Source organism: Rhincodon typus, chromosome 23 (assembly GCF_021869965.1).
Source record: "Rhincodon typus isolate 14 chromosome 23, sRhiTyp1.1, whole genome shotgun sequence".
NCBI classification, from domain to species: domain Eukaryota; kingdom Metazoa; phylum Chordata; class Chondrichthyes; order Orectolobiformes; family Rhincodontidae; genus Rhincodon; species Rhincodon typus.
This window is the reverse complement of record NC_063354.1, coordinates 38,391,620-38,410,532: the sequence shown is the minus strand read 5'-3', so window position 1 is coordinate 38,410,532 and position 18,913 is coordinate 38,391,620. Positions and strand designations below refer to the sequence as shown.

Genomic DNA, 18,913 nt, shown 5'->3' with positions numbered 1-18,913 from the left:
GTGGGATTCAAACCCGAGTCACCAGACACCTCTCTCCCCTTCCTGGACCTCTCAGTCTCCATATCGGGCAACCACCTAGAAACCGATATTCATTTCAAGCCCACCGACTCCCACAGCTACCTAGAATACTCCTCCTCTCACCCACCTTCCTGCAAAAATGCTATCCCCTATTCCCAATTCCTTCGCCTCCGCCGCATCTGCTCCCAGGATGAGGCATTCCACTCCCGTAATCTCAGTTGTCCTCGTTTTTCAAGGACCGTAACTTCCCCTCCTCGGTGGTCGAGAACGCCCTCAACCGTGTCTCCCACATCTCCCGCACCTCATCCCTCACACCCCGTCCACGCAATAAAAACCAAAAAAGAATCCCCCTCGTCCTCACGTACCGCCCCACCAACCTCCGGATCCAACGCATCATCCTCCGACACTTCCGCCATCTGCAATCCGACCCCACCACCAAAGACATCTTTCCCTCCCCACCCTTATCTGCTTTCCGGAGGGACAACTCTCTCCGTGACTCCCTTGTCCGCTCCACACTCCCCTCCAGCTCCACCACACCCGGCACTTTTCCCTGCAACCGAAGGAAGTGCTACACCTGCCCCTATACTTCCTCCCTCACCCCCATCCCAGGCCCCAAGAAGACTTTCCACATCAAGCAGATGTTCACCTGCACATCTGCCAATGTGGTATACTGCATCCGCTGTACCCGGTGTGGCTTCCTCTACATCGGGGAAACCAAGCGGAGACTCGGGGACCGCTTTGCAGAACACCTACGCTCGGTTCGCAACAAACAACTGCACCTCCCAGTCGCGAACCATTTCAACTCCCCCTCCCATTCCTCAGACGACATGTCCATCCTGGGCCTCCTGCAGTGCCACAACGATGCCACCCGAAGGTTGCAGGAACAGCAACTCATATTCCGCTTGGGAACCCTGCAGCCCAATGGTATCAATGTGGATTTCACAAGTTTCAAAATCTCCCCTCCCCCCACCGCATCCCAAAACCAGTCCAGCTCGTCCCTGCCTCCCTAACCTGTTCTTCCTCCCACCTATCCCCTCCTCCCACCTCAAGCCGCACCTCCATCTCCTACCGACCAACCTCATCCCGCCCCCTTGACCTGTCCGTCCTCCCTGGACTGACCTATCCCCTTCCTAACTCCCTACCTACACTCACCTTTCCTGGCCCCATCCCCGCCTCTTCGACCTGTTTGTTTCCTCTCCACCTATCCTCTCCTCTATCCCTCTTCTATCCGCCTCCCACTCTCTCCCTATTTATTTCAAAACCCCCTTCCCCTCCCCCTTTTCTGATGAAGGGTCTAGGCCCGAAACGTCAGCCTCTCTGCTCCTATGATGCTGCTTGGCCTGCTGTGTTCATCCAGCCCTGCACCTTGTTGTCTCGGATTCTCCAGCATCTGCAGTTCGTACTATCTCTCACCAGAACATTAGCCAGGTCGTTGGATTATCAGTCCAGTAATAATATCACTAGGCCATCACCTCCCCCGATAAGATGGCACAGCATCTGAAAGCGAATCTCAGATCAAGACTGGAAGTGATGCATTTGAACCAATACCTCTACAGAAAGTGGATCTTGAGTCCAGTGCCTTAGACTGCTCAGTCATGCTACCACAGCTTCACAGACGATTTATCAATTTCCTTGAATCCAGCATCTCCTTCTACCCAATGATGAGTTTCCACAGTTTGTTTCTGCTGCCCAATGGGAGCCTCAAGTGCACTGACACCAGTTTGGATGCAGCGGTGTGGTTGACTCTTTACTGCCCTCTACATTGGCTGAGCAAGCCATTTAGTTGAAAGGCAAATGAGGATGGGCACGACTTCTGGCCTCGTGTGTATCCCATGAAAGAATAAAGGAGAAAAGCTCACATAAAAGATTTAAAGACAGGTGATGTGTAAAGTCAATTAGGTCAGGAGGACAGGGGTTTACTCAGTAAGCAGAATGAAGACAATGGGAAGGACACATCACTCTCCAAGTTGTTATAGTGAGCACAATGCAGGAGATTGGCTTGCATTAGTGTTTTGGGAAGATTTAGGTGCAGCAGGCTAAGTGATGATCCAGGAGACCATTGTAACTTTAAACAAAGGAGAAGGTGCAAAATAATCGGTGAAAGAAATCCAAAACTAATATAAGCATATCTACTTTCTGCATGGATGTGATTGATTTCATTTTGTAATATGCTTAGCACAGATCAATTTAAAATTCTGTTTGTCCTTAGTGTTAGAGGGCTAACACAATCTTCCGAACACACGATCTTGAAGAAGATAGTTGGATTAAATCCATTGGAAGCAGCAGCCAGTTCAAGTATTTTCTTTGCTGTGCATTGTCCTTGAATCACTGCTCACATTTTCTTGTCTCATGAAGATCTATTGAAGATATTCTTTCCTGAATTAAAGGACGTCTGAAAGTACATTAGCCTCTTGGATCAAAGCCTTGTGTTAGAGAGGATTGTAGTGATCTGGTGCCAAGCAGGTGTTCTAAATCTTCTCTGTATGTAAATGATCGACCATTAAACCATATGGTATTTTTCCAAAACTGTAGCTATGGATTTCTGAAACCTTGCCAGGCAAGAGTTGCCAATTCTCCTGTCTAAGTGCTTGCTATATCTTTATTGCATTTTAGGTATGCTGACAGACGGAAAGATGTTTTTTAAAAAAAAAATGTTGAAGGAGTGAAGCTGGGACATAGACATTGACCCAGTAAAGAAGAGGCTTTGAAACACTTGGCAACAAAGAGAGAAAGGAGAGTGAAAAGCAAGGGACATTGAGGGATAAAGGAAGGGAGAAGAGAGACCTGGGTAGCATTGAAGGCAAGTTGGATTGGTGAGGAAGAGTGACAAAAAGAGGCAGGTGGACTGAGAGTGAAACAATGTATGAGAGAAGACGGAGGAATTGGAAGAACTGTGAGGACATTGGAGTAGAAAGATAGAATTACAAGCACATGGCAAGATAGGGAAGGAAGCAAGAGGCACAGGGACAGGGTAAGAGAGGTAGAAGCAAAAAGGGAGCCAGTAAGAGAGATAGCAGGAAAGCAATGGAAATGTAAGGGACAGGTAAGGAGTCTGAGACAAAATACAATTTGGGCAGAAAAGGGAAAAGAAAAGAGAGGCTGGGAAATGAAGGAGACGGGTAAGTAGAAACTGTGAGAAAGTGAGCCGGGAGAGAAACTTGATGCATTGACAGCATCGTTCCATTTTCCTTTGTTTGAAATACACTATTTAGTTTGTTTCTTTTTTTCTCTATATTGTCTTTAATACCACAATTTTATACAACTTTGCCAGGTATGTTCCAGCGGCTTAGAATGACTCATCTGTTTCATTTCAATGATGTCTGCTTGTATGGTCGATTAAGATCCTTCTCCTGTGAGGCAGAATGGTGGCTCAGTGCTTGGCACTGCTGCCTCATGGTGCCAGTGACCCGGATTCGATTTTACCCTCGGGCGACCATCTGTGTGGAGTTTGCACATCCTCTCCTTATTTGTGCTGGTTTTCTCCCACGGTGATGGATTGGCCATGCTCAATTTCGCAAAATGTCCAGGGATGTGCAGGCTAGGTGAATTGCCACGGGAAATGCAGGGTTATAGGGTAGGGGGTGTGGACTAAATGGGCTGAATAGCCTGCTTCCACACTGTAGGGAATCTGTGATAGTATTTGGGTGATGAATGGAGATCAGTGATACATATTGTGACTTCATTTGCACACCACAATGAGGCCATGTTTTCCTCAGGTGTAATGTAATCAGATGTCTCAATTATTTTCAGGTTCTCATTGGGAATTAAAGATGTTTGGAAACTTTTTTTTTTAAGAAATACTTCATGGGACAGTCCAGTGCCTATAATATAGCAATATAAGTTTCTCACAACAGAGCTTTTAATAGCAGCTTTCCCATTCAAGTCAGGAACATAAGTGCCTTCCACATTTCTTTTCAGAAATCCTGTGAAAGGCACTCTAAGCTGGAATCTGGAATAGAACATGGCCATGTCTAAACTAAAAAAAGTCGCAGTGAGGGTGCTTTTCTCATGACTTCAGCAGAATTAAAAATCAATGCACAATCATTACATCTTTGCATCATTACAGTATTTCTGAAAGAAATTGTGTCAACTGTGGTTCAGCGACAGCACTCTCTGCTCACTATCCTCTGCAGCTCCTTTCCTAGCCTTCTTTACCTTTACTGTCCTCCTTTTGGTTATGTTTTCTAATTCTCTCCCCTCAGCTATTTCACTAGCTTATCTGTGAACCATTTTTTTAACGCAGTTGTACCATTCGAGGTATTTGTCATCCTTGTTGAATGTTTCCTGACATATTAGGCACCCTGACTCCTCAACTCCTTTATCCCCACTGATGTTTCAAATGTACATATTCCATATCCAGGGCTAAATTTAATCTTACCCCTGTGAGTGAGTTGCAAATGTGCCACACAACTGTGTCACTCGGTTCTCCCATCCAAAACCACTTGACATTTATATTTTCTTCCGCTCAACCGACTGCTCTGGTATTAGCCACCCCTTTCCCAAAAGGAATGAAGGATTACCAATTTCTGAGTTTGGACTAAAGCTAGTAACTTAAACTGTTACTTTTGGTTTAAAGCAAAAGCTATTTCATTCATAAAATTTGCAAAGTATATTTCAAGTCAAAATGTTTTGTAAACTACAGGGGGTTCAATAAGATTGAACTTCTCCCCGTACTGATTATTCCAGAATTAGGAGCTTCAATACCGTTGTAATTGTCTTCATGTTTAAGACTATTTTAATTTATTCCACGTTCAGCCTGAAGGCAAAACATTTCAAACTGGAAGTTACGGAAAGTGCAATGGAAAAGGAAACTTCTCTCCATGCACCATGTTGCACATTGAAGTGTTGTATGACAATATCAGTACACTTGATATTTTATAGTGTATATTCCTTGTCAGGCATGTAGTCCATGGGGGTTCTATCAGTCAGTCATTAAAGAGAATGTTGGTTAGTTCACCTCATCTTAATTTATCCCCGTTGTATCCTTTTAGGGAAACATGTTGCTGCCTTGTCATATCCTCAATCCCTTCAGACAGGAGCACTGGAAGAATTCAGTCAGGCTCTGGGCAGAAATGTAACAAATTCTAAATATGTTCTTTCTGCAGATTTATAATTCAAAAACATTTTATGAATTTGAATATTGCTGAAAAGTGGAATGAGCAGATTGCCTCATGAAGAAAAGTAGGACTGGCTAAGCTGGTATCCTCTGCAGTTTAGAAGAGTCAGAGGTGAATGAATTGAAACAGACAAGATCCTGAGGGGACTTAACCAGGTGGATGTTGAAAGCATGTTTCCTCTTATGGGAGAATCTAGAACTGGGGGTCATAGTTTAAAAACAAAAGGTCACCCATTTAAACATCAACACTGCTACTGATGATGCACAAAAATATAATAACCTGGGCCTTATCTGGTTTCTTTGTTGAGATTTGCTGCAGAACAATATTTACTGAGCTGTCGGTGTGAATTTACCCAAAACCCAACCTGGTCAGGGCTCTGCATGTTTTCTGGTGGCTCTGATGAAGGTAAAGCTGTTTTTACATATAATTGAGTTACTTGCTGTGTGGGCTGCGGCAACCACATTATTCTGATCTTTCGAGCCCTTACACTGATATTGTGTGGGTTCCTTCTCTTGTAAATTTAGCCCTTTGTATAGGCTTCTGGACAGAAATGTGTTGCTGATCGTTTTCTGGTTGCTAGTCGCTGGGCTGTCTTCATGGTTCTTACTCACCTGAGCTTCACTTCTTCAGGCTCTTGACAAGGCTTGCTGTGGATCTGGTTACCATTCGAATTGGAGATTCTCATTAGTGAGAGAGCAGCAACTGTCTTTATTGAATATAACTATATACGAGGAATGACATCATTCCTTGTGGCAAATGCTCACTACTTGGGTTAAATGTATAATTCTTTTAATTCTACAAGAGTTGTTTCTTTTGTGAATTACCAGGGAACTTGATTTGTACTGTATTGATTTCTCCATGCCAATACCTTGATAAATTGGAATCAAGTTAGCAAACAATAAGCAGTCTTTTCTCCTGTGGTATAAATTGTTGTGATCGTTTGAATTTTTGCATTCTTGCATTTGTCCAGATGAGTGGAAGATGAAAAGCTTCTTGAACATGTCTCTATTTTCAGCAATATCTTACAAATTCTTCCATATCAATGCGAGCAACAGAGGCTGTAATGGCAGTGCCCTGCCAGAGCAATACCGGTAAAAGGCATTTGAAGCTTCAGTAGTGTATCTGTGTGAAAATGTTGTGTTGTTACAAGTGTTATTTGAATAAGGAAGGTCCAAGAGGTTGCTTTCAGAGTTGAGAGGGTTGGTTTATGAGGAGAGATTTAGTAGACTGGGACTTTAGAAGAATGAGGGGGGAATCTTATAGAAACATAAAATTATGAATGGAATAGATAAGATGGAAGCAAGGAGGTTGTTTCCACTGGTGGGTGACACTAGAACTGGGGGACATAATCTCAAAATAAGGGGACTGGGCTGAGGAGGAACTTCTCCACCCAAAGGGTTGTAAATCTGTGGAATTTCCTGCCCAGTGAAGCAGTTACACTGCCTCTTTCAACGTTTTTAGGGCAAAGATCAATTTTTGAACAGTAAAAGAATTAGGGGTTATGGCGAGTGGGTCGGTAAGTGGAGCTGAGTCCACAAAAAGATCCACCATGAGCTTATTGAATGGCAGAACAAGCTCGAGGGGCCAGATGGCCTACTCCTGCTCCTATTTATGTTGTCATATACAAATTATTTGCTAAGCTGAAACTAAGCAATCTAAGCAGAGGTGCCAATGTGAATGTGAGAATAGGTGGTCGTTTTAGCTTTGGGTAGAATGTGAAAGAGATGAGATCAGATAATCATTTCTCTCTCGATTGAAATGAAAATGGAGGGTGATGTATAACAGGCAGCTGATCCGATCCAGCTTGTTTAATACTGTTGTCCAGTGTCGGATTTACTGTTGCCTTTTTCTCGTGCTGTGACACCCCACTATCTCTGTACCAGAAAGGGAGAATTTCGGAACAGGATCTACCCTAATCCTCTTCGTTAAATTACCATTATGAAGGCTCTGGAAGACGCACATTTGTGAACGTAACTTCTTCATAAATTCTGATCCTGCCAAATAACCAGCTATTAATGAATAGAAGACCCTTGGATGAAATTTTGGAAGGCAGTTGAAGTACTCAAGGTACTAGAACCGTGCCTCAACCTGAGGAGGAAGAAAGAAAAAGGAAAGATTGTTGAACCTCAAAAGCAAAGCTGCCAGTGAAAAGCAACATTATTACTTTCACTTAACAATTATATACAAACGTTAAAGTTGTCAGGTCAAATTGCATTTAACTGTAATTGATTATAACTCATGATAATGTCACTGCCATCTAGTCTTCAGGTTCCTATTGGAAGGTTTTAATTAAAATTCCACTCATAAATATTGAGGTTAAAAAGACAAACTGCAAAGTACTAAAAAGATTGAAATAAAGGGAGCAAAAAGCTTAGAATGCATAGCAGGCTCATCTGTGTAAAGAGAACCTCGTTTTGTAACTCTTGATGCATTTGGATGCATCATCCAACCATTGGCCTGTCTTCTCTCATTATGTTAATGCACCTGCTGTGTATTTCCACTGTTTTCTGTCATTGGTTCAAAGCTGTTGGTTCAGACCCTGCTGGGCCTAAAAAAGTGGGGTCTATCTCAATGAGTGATTGCTCTTTCTGACTGCTTGTTAATAAGTTTTCTTCTGTGCCGTCAGAAACACTAAAAAAGCAATAAAGTTTAATGGAGTAGGAGGTCGATTGAAGTGACATTCCCGCACATGTTTTATTGTAAAATTAAACAGCTCACAAGAATGAGGCCCTGAATAAGTAAGTGTTTCGTTTAGAAGTTGGAACATGTTAAAAAGACTGTGTTACTCTCAATTCATTGCACCTCTGAGACTTATTGCAAATATGGAATTTAAAAATTATGGAGCAGCTTGATACTTGGGAACTACGAACGCTGTGTTAATTCTGCAAGGTTTGGGAATCTAAGGTAAAATGTTGCTTTCTTTTTAACCTTTAAACTCAAAACTGATGAAGATTATTGTGAATGGAAGAAAAACATTCAATAGATGAGTCCCCATCCCCTGAACAGACCAGACAATGTAATTGGGGAAGATATCACTAAAAAGCACGGTTTAATAAGAAGGAAATGGGTTACTTGTGTGTGCACTTGTAGAAATTTACTGGATAACAAAATTAGTTAGAAGGCATAACTGAGATATAATGTGGGAAATCAATCAAATACGTAAGAGGTACATGGAGTATGTACAGCCGTTAGAGACTGGGGAATAATCAGGTCGAAAGGAAAACCGGAAAAAGTGGAAGAGGATCCAGCAACCTAGGAACCTGATAGAAGAAATAAACAAGTCAGTAAATGGCACATTCCAAAAAAAAAACAAACTAGAAAGTTAGACAATTTGCTCGTGTTTGATCAAGCTAGTTGGTTGGCCGCATTTTGGGTGTCCCTTTTTCAAAAAAAAATCCTTTTTTTAACTATGTAGCATAAATATATAAATTATGCCAAAGTCCGAATTCTCCCAAAAATTGATTCTTTTGTCGTGATGGAGAACTAAAGGCCTGCTGTTCAACGCTTCAGTGTTTATCAGGCTCACTCCTACTTCTCCAACGTCCATTATACATGTCACTGAAAGACTTGCAGGTCCCGGTGGCTGTTAATATATCTGTTCCTGACCCGCACAGACTAAGGGGCCCCTGCCTTCACGCATTCTGCCATGCTGAAATAAAAACACAAGATGCTGGAACTGCCAGGAAGACCTGCCAGTATCTAGGGAGCAAGAAGCAGACTTGAGGTTTCAGATCTTTTGAGCCCCTGTCAGGCCTGAGGAATGTTAGAAATAATCGGTTTTGTGCATACGAAAATGGAGAGTGGCACCTTTGTGGCCGTGGGCTACACTCCAGGAATGGTGTGTTGACTCCTTTGTGCCAGGGCCAAGCATGCCTCTGAGTGGGCACAGGATAATCTGAATAGGGAGGGTGAGTAGCCAGAGGTTGAGGTCCATATTGGTACTAATCAACTCCATAACCCCACATTATTACCATGGCTAATCCACCCTCTGGACACAATAGACAATTTAGCATGGCCAATCCACCTAACCCGCACATTTTTGGGCTAATGACGTGGCAGGAAGAGAGATGAGATCCTGCAAAGGGAATTTAGGAAATTCGGTAGAAAGTTGAAAAACAAAACTTCTAGGGTTGTAATCTCAGGATTACTCCCTGTGCCACATGCTTGCTAGTGAGTCCAAGGTAACACAACTGAATGCACCGCCGAAGAGCTGGTGTTTGAGGGAGTGGTTCAGATATCTAGGTCATTGGGATCTTTTCCAGAGCAGGAGTTGCATCTAAACTTGACGGGACCAGTATCGTGGCAGGGAGGTTTGCTAGTGCCACTCGGGAGGGTTTGATCTGGTATGGCAAAGGAAAGGGAACCAGAGGCAGCGGGTCAGCATATGGAGTATTTGAGGAAAGGCTAGAGGTTAAGTAGGTCTAATAGGAAGAACAGGCAGGGCCAGGTTAATGAAAATGGCAGGACTGGCAGTCTGAAGTGTGTTTATTTGGGGATTATAACGGGTAAGGAAGATAAGTTTAGAGCCTGGATTAGTCATAGAACTATGATGTTGTGGCCATTACAGAAACGTTGTTGAGAGAAGGGCAGGACTGGCAGCTCAGTGTTCCAGGGTTTAGATGTTTCAAGTGTGATACAGAAGGATGTGTAAAAAGGACGGAGGAGTTCCATTCCTGATTAAGGCGAACGTCACCACTGTAATAAGAGAGGACATTTTGGACAGCCCATCCAGCGATGCCATACGGGTAGAACATGGGAATAAGGAAGGTGCAGTCACTATGCTGGGGTTATACTATAGGTATCCCAATAGCCAGCGGGAGATAGAAGAATAGAAATGTAAGCAGATCATGGAAAGATGTAAAAACAACAGGGTTGTTGTTATAGGTGAGTTTAACTTCTCCAATCGTGACTGGGACTCCCTTAGTTCCAGGTCTTGGACGGGGCAGAATTTGTTAGGTGCTTCCAGAAGGGTTTCTTGCAACAATATGTAGATAGTCCAACTGGGAAAGGGGCTGTGATAGACCTTGAATTGGGGAACGGGTTTGTCTATCAAGGGAAAACGGTTAATGTTTTGAGCCTAGTGATCCTTTGTCTCTTCTGCTGAGGGCTGACAGAAATATCCTGTACTAACACCTAACTCTGGCTGAGCTAACTTGGCGTAGGCCAGCAAGGTAGACCTGATCCAGCCAGTGTGTGGACCTCTGACACATAAGGTAGAGGTAAGCACAGCTATAAAGACTGAGTTGGCCTTTCCTGTTCAGCGAAAGTCAAAATGACAATCGCAGTTGTTTAAGCCTGCTTAGAGATGGAGCAGGTCTTGATAACTGGAACTGTACATTGAACCATGTTCATTCTATACATTTTAGAGCAATAGGAAATGTCGGAATGACTCACCTGGAGTGTGTCCTCTATGTACAATGTCACATGACCTGATGTCACTTCCGTGTCAGGCTCGCGCGCTCTCACTCGTGCTCTCACCCCCACGTCGCCCACCCTTCCGATGCATGGTGGAAACGCAGGAATAGCATTAACACATACATGTGGATAAACTACTACTTTGTGTATCCCAATTGTCAGTCCCTGCGAGATGGGACAGTGTCCAGGTCAGGACAGATTAACGGCACTAGAAGTTATCTGTATTCTGGAGTTTCCAGCTTCTTTTCACATTGAGATCATATTGGCACTGATTAAACAAAAAAACCAAGTACTTTAGACACTGGAAATCAGAAACAAAAATAGAAACTGCTGGAGAAACTGGACAGGTGAGGGCTGTCAGCATCTGTGGAGAGAAAGCAGAGTTAATGTTTCAGGTGCAGTGACTCTTCAGAACCTAGTGGTTGTTTGGTTTGTGCTGTTGACAGCACTGCAAATGGAAGTCCTGTTGTAGGGTCATGGCTGATCTGATTTTAAGGCCAAGTGTACATTCCTGCATATTCCCAATAATGTTTCAACCCCTTGGCAATCAAGATTCTGCCTCCCTCTGCCTTAAAAGTGGTTAAATAATTGGTTTTAACCATACTTGTAGAGACAGCTGAGGAAACCTAGAAAATAGGAGCAGGAGTAGGCCATTCAGGCCGTTTGAGCCTGCTGCACCATTCACGGTGACCACGGCTGATCATCCAACTCAGTCCCCTGTTCCTGCTTTCTCCCCCATACTCTTTGATCTCTTTAGCCAAATAAACTACATCTAACTCTTTCTTGAAGACATTCAATGTTTTGGCCTCAACCGCATTCTGTGGCAGAGAATTCCACAGGCTCAACACTCTCTCTGGGTGAAGAAATTTCTCCCCATCTCAGACACAAATGGCCCACCACATATCCTTAAACTGTGACCTCTGATCTGGACTTCCTGGCCATTAGGAATACCATCCTGCATTATCCTGTGTAGTCCTATCAGAATTTAATAGATTTCTTCATTCTTCTAAATGCCAGTGAATATAGTGCTAACCGATCAGGTCTGTCTTCATATGTCATTCCTGCCACCTCAGGAATGGGTCTGGTAAACCTTCTTTGCACTCCCCCCATAGCTAGAACATCCTTCCTTAGATAAGGAGACCAAAACTACACACAATACTCCAGGTGTGGTCTCACCAAGGCCCTGTACAATTGCAATAAGATGCCCCTACTCTCTCTCTCGAATCTGCCGCGATGCACGCTGACTTATGTCACTTGCGGACTTCACCATCACCTACTGCACCCGCATGCTTACTTTCAGCGACTGGTGCACGAGGATACCCAGGCCTTGTTGTACCTCCCACTTTCCCAATCCATTGCCACTCAGACAAAAATCTGCCTTTTTGTTTTGGCTACCAAAGTGGATAACCTTGCATTTACTCACATGATACTTCATCTGCTATGCGTTTGTCCAATTGCTCAACTTGCCCAAATTACACTGAAGCATCCCTGCTTCCTTGTCACAGCTTAGCCTCCCACTGAGCTTCGGGTTGGCTATAACCTTGGAGATGCTGTATTTAGTTCCCTCATCTAAATCTTCAGTATATATTATGAATAGCTGGGGTCCAGACATTGAGCCCTTTGGTACCCCACTCATCACTGTCTGCCAGTGGAGTTGAACAGTTGCCTAGAAAATGTATCTCAACCAATGCAGAGAGTTTGCTGTTTCTGAAACCTGTCAAGAGTCAGCTGGCTGGAATACTGTGATTACTGAAGCAGATGTGGATATTAGACAGGCCAGCGGGGAGTTCAGAGGTCAGTCTTTCAGGTTCCTGAGAGGCTGTTGCAGGACTGAGCAAGAAACTAAGCAGCAATCATCACCCACTCATCTTCTGCGTTGACAGATGTTGAACCCATTTACTTTCAAATAATTTAATAAAAAGTAATTTGCTTGATAACCTGCCAGAAAAACTAGAGTAACATGACTCTTCAATCCATAAAGTAATTTTAGGATCAATTCACTCATCTGGCTATTTACTCAATAAGGTTCATCGAACTAACAAGGAAAACGTGTAGAAAAACAAAAATTGATAGAACTCTGAGCATGTAGTAACATTCAGCTCTTATTGGGAATAACCCATTTTTCTGAAGATAAATTTATTAGTGGTGAGTGCGAGATTGTGGTACGATTCCATTTGGTTTTCATTTAGATTTAACTTTCACTCTTGATGATCTGTTCTCTCCAATTCCCTCAGCAGATAACAAAGACAGAGACTGATTATGTAAACTTTTTGTCTGAATCACTGTCTTGTGCTGCTCTGACGCGTCCTTCCAGCTTTCATTATGTTATCTTTGGCTCAACAGGCAGGCCATTTGACTTCAGGAGACTTCAGTGGGGATCTTGTGGGAAGGGGGAAGTGGGACTAGAAGTCTCACTTGTGTGGTCAAGGCCCTCTTGTTCTAACGATAGTGTGTTCAGTGTGATCTGGTGCCAGTTGGCCGATGAGTGTCCAGCAGACAGGATGGACAGTCCTTCATTAGCTGCGAGAAGGAGGTTGTGGTGCAATGCATAAAGGACCACAATGATTGATTAGAACAGCCTTTGCCATGGCAACCCTGGAACCATCATGACAGATCTAAGGTCCACCCGAATCCAGAAAATAGTGATTCTCACCCCCCTCCCCCACCCACACCCAATCTCGGGTGTGTCCCCGCTGAGGGCCCTGTCAAGAGTCCATCCTTCTCAAAGGGGCTTCAAATCCAAGTCATTGGCTGCCCTGTTCCTTCCTAGACAATCAGGTTTTCTGTGGGCAAGCTGGGTGGTAGGGGCATATGGGTTGTACGGTAGGGTAATGGTAACGTTACAGTATTAGTCATCCAGAAGTCAGGCAGTGCTCCGGAGATTTAATTTAATTCCGCATGCAAAAAGACCGCTCGGTCCAACCAATCCATGCCAACCATGTTCCCAAACCAGACTAGTCCCACTTGCCTGCATTTGGCTCGTATCCCTCCAAACCATCCCTATTCATGAACTTATCCAGATGTCTTTTAAATGTTGTAACTATATCTGTATCCACCGCTTCCTCTGTCAGTTCATTCCACATACAAACAACTCTGTTTAAAAAAACAAAAGAGTTGCCTCTCATGTCTTTTTCAAATCTTTCTCCTCTCGCCTTAAAAATATGCCCCCTTGTTTTGAGCTCCCCCACCATAGGGAAAAGACCCTTGCTCTTCACCTTATCTATGTCCCTCATGATTTTATGAACCTCCCAGATCACCCCTCAACCTTCTCGCTCCGAGGCTAAAAAGCCCTAGTCTATCTTTATAACTCAAACCCTCCATCCCTGACAACATCCTGGTAAATCTTTTCTGTACCCTCTCCAGTTTGATAATATCCTTCCAATAATAGGGCAACCAGAACTGGACACAGTGCTACAGAAGAGGCCTCATCAACGTCCTGTGCAACTTCAGTATGATGTCCCAAGGAGTTGCAGTTTGTGGAGTTTAACTTCATTTAAATAAAATCTGGAATGAGAACTAATCTCAGCACTGGTGCTATTGGTCATGAGATCATCATTGACAGCAAAGGACTCGGGCACTCATTTCACGTGAAAATAATATATTATTTCATATGAAAAACATACAACACATGACAGAGCAGGTATATCAGTAGATTACATCCCTGAAACTTTGTGTAGTTTTGTGAAGCAGTCTAGTATTGTAGTGAGAACATGTAGAGGAGTGTGGAACTTAGCAAACCCAATGCATTCTTTAATAATTCCCTGGTTATTTAATGATGAACAGATGCTATTCTTTTGGTCTGGTATATGCACCTCACACTGTGATTTTTCTTATTTACTGAGAGATGATTACTTACAGATGGAATATTTCCGGGCCTTTGAATATTAAAACCCCAGCAGTGTGCTTGTTTTCTATTATTTTCAGTCCTATTTATCGTTTTGGTGATTCAAGAGTTCCATACTTCTGCAGACGTTGGCTTTTTTTGAACCCATAGATAACAAATTCTGCAAATTTTGTTTGAATTGACGATCCGTTCTGAAGTCATTAGCTGTAACTGTGTTTTCACACAAAATGGCTGTGCCCACCTGTTGCTGGAAATTGTGTGCAGCACACGCTGAAAAAATCTTGAATGACTGACTGTGCACAATTTCCCCACCCAGTCCTCCTACTTTCTAATGATCTAGGACTCTCACTTGTCTTGAAGGAAAAATATGACTCCTATGGAGTGTTAAATTATCAGAATACTAAGGCAAGTAAGTCAGCTGTTGCATCTTTCAGAAAATTACTCTTTTACTCTGGCATAATGGGATGGTGCATTGACAGGCAACTGGGTGTAAACAGGTGGTGCTGTGTTTCACATATTTTAACGCTTGTTTGATGTGACCATTGCTTCTGTAAATATAATTTGTTAATGAAGGAAAAAGGATTTTTAGGTTTTGACCCATTTGCTTATTTTTCTTCTCTCTCTCAACATTCAAACCTCAAGGTTAACAGTACCGAAAATAACTATAGAACTTAAAGGTGCGCAGTGCTTTGCACCATTCTGTGCACAAATTGTTTATCGAGGTTTCTGCATTAAAACAGTGGCTACACTTCAGAATTCCTCAATTGATGATAAAGTGTTCAGATGTCCAGAGAACGTGGAAGATACTGTACATGTGCAAGTCTGTCTGATCATCAATCCATCCTTCCTTCCAACCTTCCCTTTTCCCTGTTTCTTTCACTTCCTATTCCTTCCCTTCCCCATTCAAACTTTCTTCCTCACTTCCATTCTTTCTTAAGACTTGACCCTTGTACAGTTCTGGGTCTCCCCTTTCTTTGCTTCCTGGAGTGTATGCAATCTTTCTGCCAGTAGCATTGGGTCATTAGCAAGAGTCAGAAACTTGACAGTTTGGTGAGACACCATATTATAGGACTGCACAGGCAAAATGGTCTTCTAGTTGGTGTATCAGATGCAATCTTTTAGCATATAGTCGGGTATCATTATATGGAGATTAGGAATTCAGATTCAATTTTTTGGAGGCAGTTTAATCATGACAATGTATTCTTGATCTTATGCGTGACACATGTTCTGACAAAGCTGCAACAAGTTGTAATAAAGATCACTAATGTCAATCTCAACCTTTTTTGTAGTCGTATTGCAACGATAAGTTAGAGTGGCCGTGATTATATTATTCAGTGTAACATTGCGTAGCAGATTCATTGAATATGTTTTCGTTCCTCTTCTTTTATCTTTTCCACAGCACACACTGGAAGACCTACAAGTTGAGGAGGACAAAATAAACCATTTGACCAAATCCAACGGGAAACTACAAGCTCAGAGAGAAAGGGTGAGTGCATCACTGAAAGATATATAACGTGCATCCCTCTCTTCCTTCGACTTGCAATTAGAACCAATCGGTTTCTTAAATGAAAAGCCTGGCTTGAGTTGGCTGCGTAATTTGGCAGATCTATTTTGGACTCCTCTTCTCTGGGTACTATGTTATTGAACTTGTCAATCAGTACTTTTCGAATCTATTGCAAGTTTATTGTCAGTGGTGAGCGTGGATTTTTTTTTTTGTAAATGTACCAATACATATTAGATTACAATAAGATCCAAGATAAAAAATACAATATGGCGTAAGTAATTTGTATAGCAGGATATATGTTAATTACATGTCCTGGGGCAAATTAATTATGTGGTGAGGTATTGGCAAATTATGTCACAAAGCTTACATTAGTAATAAATTAAGGTTAATTATATAATGATATATTGGTTCATTCTGTAGCTAAGTAGAAATGAGTTATGTCATAAGATGCAGACTGTTTATGTAATTAGTTTGTGAAACGTGAATGGAGGGACCGTTAGACGCAGGAGCAGAAATAGGCCTTTTGGCCTATTGAGTCTGCTGTACCATTCAATGAGATCATTTGCTAACTTGACATTCCTCAACTCCACTTTCCTGACTATCTCCCCATAACTCCTGATTCACTTGCTGATTAAAAATCTCTATCTCAGCTATGAATGTCTCTTAATGACCCAGCCTTGACAGCCCTCTGCAGTAAAGAATTGCACATATTCCCTACTATCTGAGAGAAACAGCTCCTCCTCCTCTCAATTTTAAATATGTAACCCCTTATTTTGAGATCATGCCCTCGGGTCTTAGACTCTCTCTTTCTGCAATAAATCAAACTTTTATGTATCTGTGAAGTTGCCTGCCACTTTTCAAAATTCCAATGAGTGAAGGCCCAGCTTACTCAACCTCTCCATTCCCTTTTAAATAAAGGCCAGTGTTCCATTTGTCTGCTGAACTTGGATGCCAGTTTTTATTTTGCAATTTGTGCATGGGGTCTCAAATTTCTCTGTTCTGTGACATTCTGCAGTCTTTCTCTGTTTTAAATCATACATAGCTCCTCTGTTCTTCCTGCCAAAGTGCATTCCGTCTGTCAAGTTTTTGTCAACTTGTCTACATCCCTCTGCAGACACTTTGAGTCATCCTCACTGCTTATCTTATCTATTTTTATTATTCACAAACTTGGCAATAGGACATTCACTTTCGATATATATTGTAAATAACTGTGACCCCAGCACTGATCCCTGTGGCACTGCACTAATAATAGCTTGCCATTCCTGAAAGTGTCCCCCTTGTATAACTTCCAACACCATGGGCACTTATCTTATTAAGTAGCCTAATTTGTTTTACCTTATCAGACACCATCTGATAATCCAAATATATTAGACCCACGGCTCCCCCTTTATCTAGCCTCAGAATTCTAGTACATTTGTCAGGCATTTTTTTTCCCGTTCAAATAGCCATGCTGTCTCTAGATGCTCTGCTATTGCATCCTTTACAATAGACTGACATTTTCCCAATAGCAGATGTTAAACTAGGATCCTAGGATGCAAGTCATCAGGGCCAGGGGACATTAAGCCCCATTAGTTTATCCTTTTCTATACTTCTTTCAACTTCATACATTCCTTAACTTCCTTGGTTAGCCATGGTTGTTTTGTTCCATTCTTGGAATCTTTCCTCCTTACTGGGCTGTATTTTCACTCACAGTTATGAATTACCTCCTTAAATGTCTTCCACAGCATTCGTACTGTCATTCCTGTTAATCTATCTGCCCAGTTGACTTTTTAGCTAACTCCATCCACATTTCATTGTAATTCCCTTTATTTAAGTTAAACACAATTGTTTCTGACTCAAGTTTCTCACTCTTGAACTGGATATTAAATTCTATGATGTTATGGATGCTACTTCCTAGGGGATCTTTTACTCTGAGGTCATTAAATCTGCCCCAGAACCCATTACCAGATAAGTTAGCCTGTTCCTTGATTGGTTTCATGACACTAGGAAATGAATCCAAATGCATTCTATAAATTAGTTGACATAGCTATACTTTCCAATTTGATTAACCTAATAACATGAAGATTAAATTCACACATAATTGTTGCTCTATTCTTTTTATGTGCTACAATTATTTGTTGATTTATACCCTTTCCCACAGAGTAGCTTCTGTTTGGGAATCTGTATGTTACCAATGTCTTTTCTCCCATGCTCTTGTTTACCTCTGCCCAAATGAACTCTATATCATCTAAGCCTAGATCATCGCTCTCAACTGTCCTCATTTCATCTCTTAAGTGTTACCCCTCCATTTTTTTTTCTAACCCTCCTGTCTCTTTCAAATGTCAATTATCGAATGTTAAGTTCCAAATTTTGATCTCCTTGTAACCGTCTTTCCATAATGGCTATGAGGTTGTACTTGTTTACCTCACCTTTTGCGGCATCTCTTTACATTTTCCCAAATGCTTTGTGTACTAAGATAGAAAGTCTTTGAGTTTGTTTTCTTATTGAGTTTCCTGACATTTTTAATGGATCCTTGGTACAATAAGACTTTTTTCATGCATTCTGTCTCTTCCTTCTGTTTTCTGGTAACAATCAACCCCATTGTTAACCTGCAATCTACCTGCTCCTTTTCCTTGGATTTACCAACATGCAAGCAACTGAACACCACCTGCTCTCTCTCTCTTTCTCTCTCTCTCTCTACCCTCTTCCACCACCCCCACCCCAGCCAAGTATTCAGTTTAAAGCCCTGTCTAGAACACCAGTTAATTGATTCACCAGGTCTCTGGTCCCAGCATGATTCAGGTGGAACCCGAGCCATTGGAACAGCTCCCTCGTTCCCCAGCACTGGTGCCCGTGTCCCATGAATATGAAACCGTTTCTCCCATGCCAATGTTTGAACATTTATCTCTTTTCATCTTGTTGATCCTGTGCCAATTATGGCTCAGGTAGTAATCTGGAGATTACCTTTTTTTTGGTACTCCTTTTTAATTTATTCCCTAGCTGCTCACATTCCCTCAGCAGAACTTCTTTTCTCTT

General features: G+C 42.3%; 1 protein-coding gene across 9 annotated transcripts in view; it reads left to right on the top strand.

The window, feature by feature from the left end:
* The window catches only part of LOC109912679 (myosin-16), a 269,712-nt gene that overhangs the window by 129,335 nt on the left and 121,464 nt on the right, over nt 1–18,913 (top strand). For all 9 annotated transcript variants that reach the window (XM_048610911.1, XM_048610913.1, XM_048610909.1 and 6 more), the window contains one exon: nt 15,794–15,880. In XM_048610911.1, coding sequence (XP_048466868.1) covers nt 15,794–15,880 — 87 coding nt within the window. The remainder of the gene's footprint in view (nt 1–15,793; nt 15,881–18,913) is intronic.